Consider the following 4,091-nt stretch of genomic DNA (forward strand, 5'->3'; position numbering starts at 1 on the left):
GACCCTAACACTCAACATTCTCTAACAACGGTCAGACTCTAAAGGTATGCAACATCATATAAAAAAAGGAGCTCCTCTTCCTTGGCCAGGTATGCACACATCCGCACTCGTCTTTAAAAGTTCTTTTTCCTTCCATCGTATATTACTTTTCCGGGGAAAAAGGACCTGACCTGAGTGTCGGAGGGCCTGCTCCGGGGACTTTTTCCTTTGTTTCTGGTCTCTAACGCTCTGTGCTTGTCTGAGTGCGTGTAGAGTCTAAGTACCACCAGTTCCTATACTACAGACCTTGGGGTTCTATGTGGGGGTTCACTTTTCTGACGCACATACATAGGGTGCGTCAAAGTCGCCTCTCTATCAACACCAACACCATCTCCACCGACCTCCGTCTGACTCAGATTCTGGACAGGATCATAAGCCTTTATAAAAAAGTTGATGAAAATACATCTTCCACCGCTATTTTATTTTTCCATCATTTATTAGTACCGTATTATATTCATTTTTAATACATCTTATTTGGATAAGACCTCTTATCTTTCCCTCTCTTACTTTAGCTATTCTACAAATATCTCATTTATCTTCTTTTATATCCAATTTTAGATATAATTATTTAAAAGTTTCATTATTTGCCTTCTTAGCTTTTTTTTTTAAATATTGTATATTATTTTAAATTTTTCTCGTTGTTACAAATATAAAATTCCTTATACGCTATTTGTTTTTCTTTCATTTTCTTATGTACTTTTTCATTCTACCACCAAAATTTTTTACTTGGTGGTGCATGCCCCTTTGACTCACTGAGTATATTCTTGGTTACTATTTTTAACTTTGATATCATTTTATCCCATGTCATATTAGAGTCATCATATATTTAACAAAATACTTGTATTTCTACCATCCCATTAAATATGTTTTGCTTCTCATCCTTTAAATCTCACCACTTAATTCTATGAGTCATGTAAATTTTTCTTCTATTGACTATAATTGAGGCGTATATCCAACACTACTAATCTATGTTGGGTAGTTAAGCTTTCTCTAGAGATGATCTTAAAATCTTTACAAATCTTTCTATCCCTCTTCCTAACTATAAGAACTCAATTTACGATTTATTATTTCTACTTTTGAAAATGACTAAATGTTCTTTTCTTTTCTTAAAAAACATATTAGTTAATAAAACATCATATGCTATCACAAAATCTAATATAGAGTTTCCTTCTTATTTTTTATTCCAAACTCATAAACTCCATGCACCTCATATTCCTCATTTTTTACTCCGACATGCTTAGTTAGATCGTCTCCTATTAAAATCATTTTATATTATATATGTATATGTCAATTCGTTGTAAGATTATTAATCTTTGAAATAATGACTGAGGTATAAGAAAGACATTTATCTTAAATGCATATGTGAGCGTGCACGTGGGAGCGTGTACACAATGGAGTAGTATTTAAAAGTAGTTTTTGACGACTAATCAAGAGATCAAATAAAATGCATGGCCCAACCATGATCAACTATCTTTTGACTCAGAACTATGAAACAAAGAAAGAAAAAAATAAAGCTGAAAAGGAGAGGACAAAAGGACCATGTACTAATCAAGTAATACCATTTTCATTAGTTCACACCGAATATAAAGATTGTATCAAGATTGTGTGATCAAGTGGTGGTTGGTGCCAGTTAATTAATTACTAACTAACCTCTTCACTTCTTTTAATAATTCCTTTCTGAAAAAAGTCTGAATGAATTGTTAATCTCTTCATGGAGTTTGGAGCATCTTTAGTTCCCTTTTTCTCTATTGTCTTTTAATCTTTTATACATGGCCCATGCATAAATATTAGCTTTAACATAAATCCTTATCAATAGAAATGAATTGTGATTAGCATTCCCACTTCAACTTCAGGTAACAACAGAAAACGACATATGACCTTTCAACTGGAGGACGCACTGTTGACAAAGGTTTAAAAGCCGCCCTTCAAAGTTGACCCCCAATATTTATGCAGTGCTTGAACCAACTACTACAAAGACTTTAGAACCACAAACGATATTCTAAAACTTGCACAAATCACTCTACAATGTCAATCCAAAGGCAGAGAGATTTAAATTCCTATATATTTATAAAAATTATTTAGATCTAACTCGCTTACCATTAAACATACGATAGAACGGTGGCACGGGCTAAGTCGACTTGCTAGCCGACTGCACGGACCTTAGCTTGATTGTATATTTTACATTTAGCACCCCGACATAACTAAAATTTAGACAGGGAGGAAAGGCACACTGAAACTAGTAAATTTTCAGGGAATTTTCCCCCCATTTTTTTTTTCTTTCATTTTGAAAGATGTTGGTGGGCCAGGGTACGAGAAATGGCGCAGTTTGTACCGCGATGCGTCGTCTCGTACACCGGCAGCTCGTCTCTGTAACCGCCTCCTCCGCCGGCTTTAAACGCCAGATTGTCCAGTTCGAACAGATCGGAGCTCGAGTCGCTCATCTCGTCTTCCTCCTCGGCTTCTTCCTCAGCCTCGAACCTTCTCAGGATGTCCTCCAGCTTCTGCCTCGCCTCCTTCCTCCCCTTTCCCTCGTCCGCCGCCGCCTCGGACGGATTTCCGTGGCACATCGTCTTCTGGCCCTGCGGCAGGCGGTCCACCTCCATCACCACGCTCGCCGGGTGGAACCTCACCGATCTCTTCGCGCCCTCTTCTTCCGACGCCGCCGCACGCCGCGAGGACGGCGTCTTCACGAGGCACGGCCGGGAGTGCGCCACAGGCGCGGACCAGGGAAAGCCATCGGCGGCGGTAGGCGGGGGCTTCGATTTCCTCCGTCTCCCCGCGGCGTTGGCGAAGAGGGAGTTAAGGAGGACGGCGAGGCGGGATCCTGGAGACTCCGGGGCCTTGGACCTTCGTCCCAGATCGCGGAGTCTACTCCGGATCGAGGTCGATTCGGTCCTCTCATGGTGGTTATTCGCCGGCAACGAAGCGGCTTGCTTCGTCGTCTGGAGAGTAGGCGGATGAGCGGACGACGAGCGACACGGTGGTGGGGCAGTGCGGATCGGTCGGATCTGGGGTCTACGACTCGCCGCCGAGTCGGGCTCGGAGGAGGAGGAGAAACCGCTGCAGCTGGAGTTATCGGAGGAGCTGGAGGAGGAGATGGGCGGCAGGCTGCTGGGCGAGACGAACACCCTTTCCCTTGCCGCCGCCGCCTGAACTGCTCCTCCTTTGTCGGAGTCATCGATGGAGCGGTAGATGACGTCGAGCAGAGAGGAGGAGAAGGAAGGGCACTCATGGCGGCGCCTCACCCGCTCCTTCTCCAATCTCTCCATTACTTCAACAACACTACAATTTGAAACAAAACTGTTTTACACTCGATCAAAATCAATTGTTTTCCTCAGAAAACAACGAGACGGCGACGGCGACAACGACGAAGAAGAAGAAGTGGCGATGCCTCTGCTTTATTCTGGCGAGCAGAGTGCCTCACTCACGCGCGTGCTTTTGCGGCCGTTTTATTGATTGATTTATTTATTTATAAAGAATTATGTCTTTTTTTTATTCAGGCGTGACCGGATGAAGCTAAATATCGGATCTTCGCCCGCTTTCGATTATCGACCTGTTAACACTCTTCATAGTTTTATATGCCGTGCTTCCTTTTTTTTTAAAAAAAATAGTGATGATTAAAATTACACTGATTTAATTTAATTTTATTTTTATTTTTTTTAAAAAAATAATTAATTTAATCGATAATTCTATTACTAATTATAGTAACTTAATTTTTGAGACAGTTAGCTCATGATTAGGAATATATTTGTTAGAATATAAAAACAAGCGGAGCAATTAATTTCTTCCTCTAGCGGTCCCACTCTCCATTCGGGTACAAAATCGCATTAATTAGCAGAAGAAATCAGCAGAGGTTGGTGAGGTCGCTTTAGACGGTGCGGTCGCAGGAGCAGCGTTGGGTTCGGAGAAAGCGGGGATGGCGCACGGAGATACGCCAATCTTCTTCATCATTAACGTTTTCCCTTTTGTTTTATTTTCCACAGATAGCATGATGCTCAGATGTCAACTAGGGTGGTCCCCATCCGATCCTAAACGGGTTAGCTTGCTAGCTA

The 4,091-nt window shown here is 41.7% G+C and overlaps 1 protein-coding gene across 1 annotated transcript; it reads right to left on the reverse strand.

Moving 5' to 3' along the window:
* Window positions 1-2,138: 2,138 nt before the first annotated feature.
* LOC121977804 (protein BIG GRAIN 1-like) lies at window positions 2,139-3,479 on the reverse strand. Its single transcript, XM_042530226.1, has one exon. It carries the CDS (start codon window positions 3,306-3,308, stop codon window positions 2,319-2,321), a length of 990 nt encoding a protein of 329 aa, XP_042386160.1. The 5' UTR covers window positions 3,309-3,479; the 3' UTR covers window positions 2,139-2,318.
* Window positions 3,480-4,091: the final 612 nt, after the last annotated feature.

This window comes from Zingiber officinale, chromosome 4B (assembly GCF_018446385.1).
Source record: "Zingiber officinale cultivar Zhangliang chromosome 4B, Zo_v1.1, whole genome shotgun sequence".
Classification (NCBI taxonomy): Eukaryota; Viridiplantae; Streptophyta; class Magnoliopsida; order Zingiberales; family Zingiberaceae; genus Zingiber; species Zingiber officinale.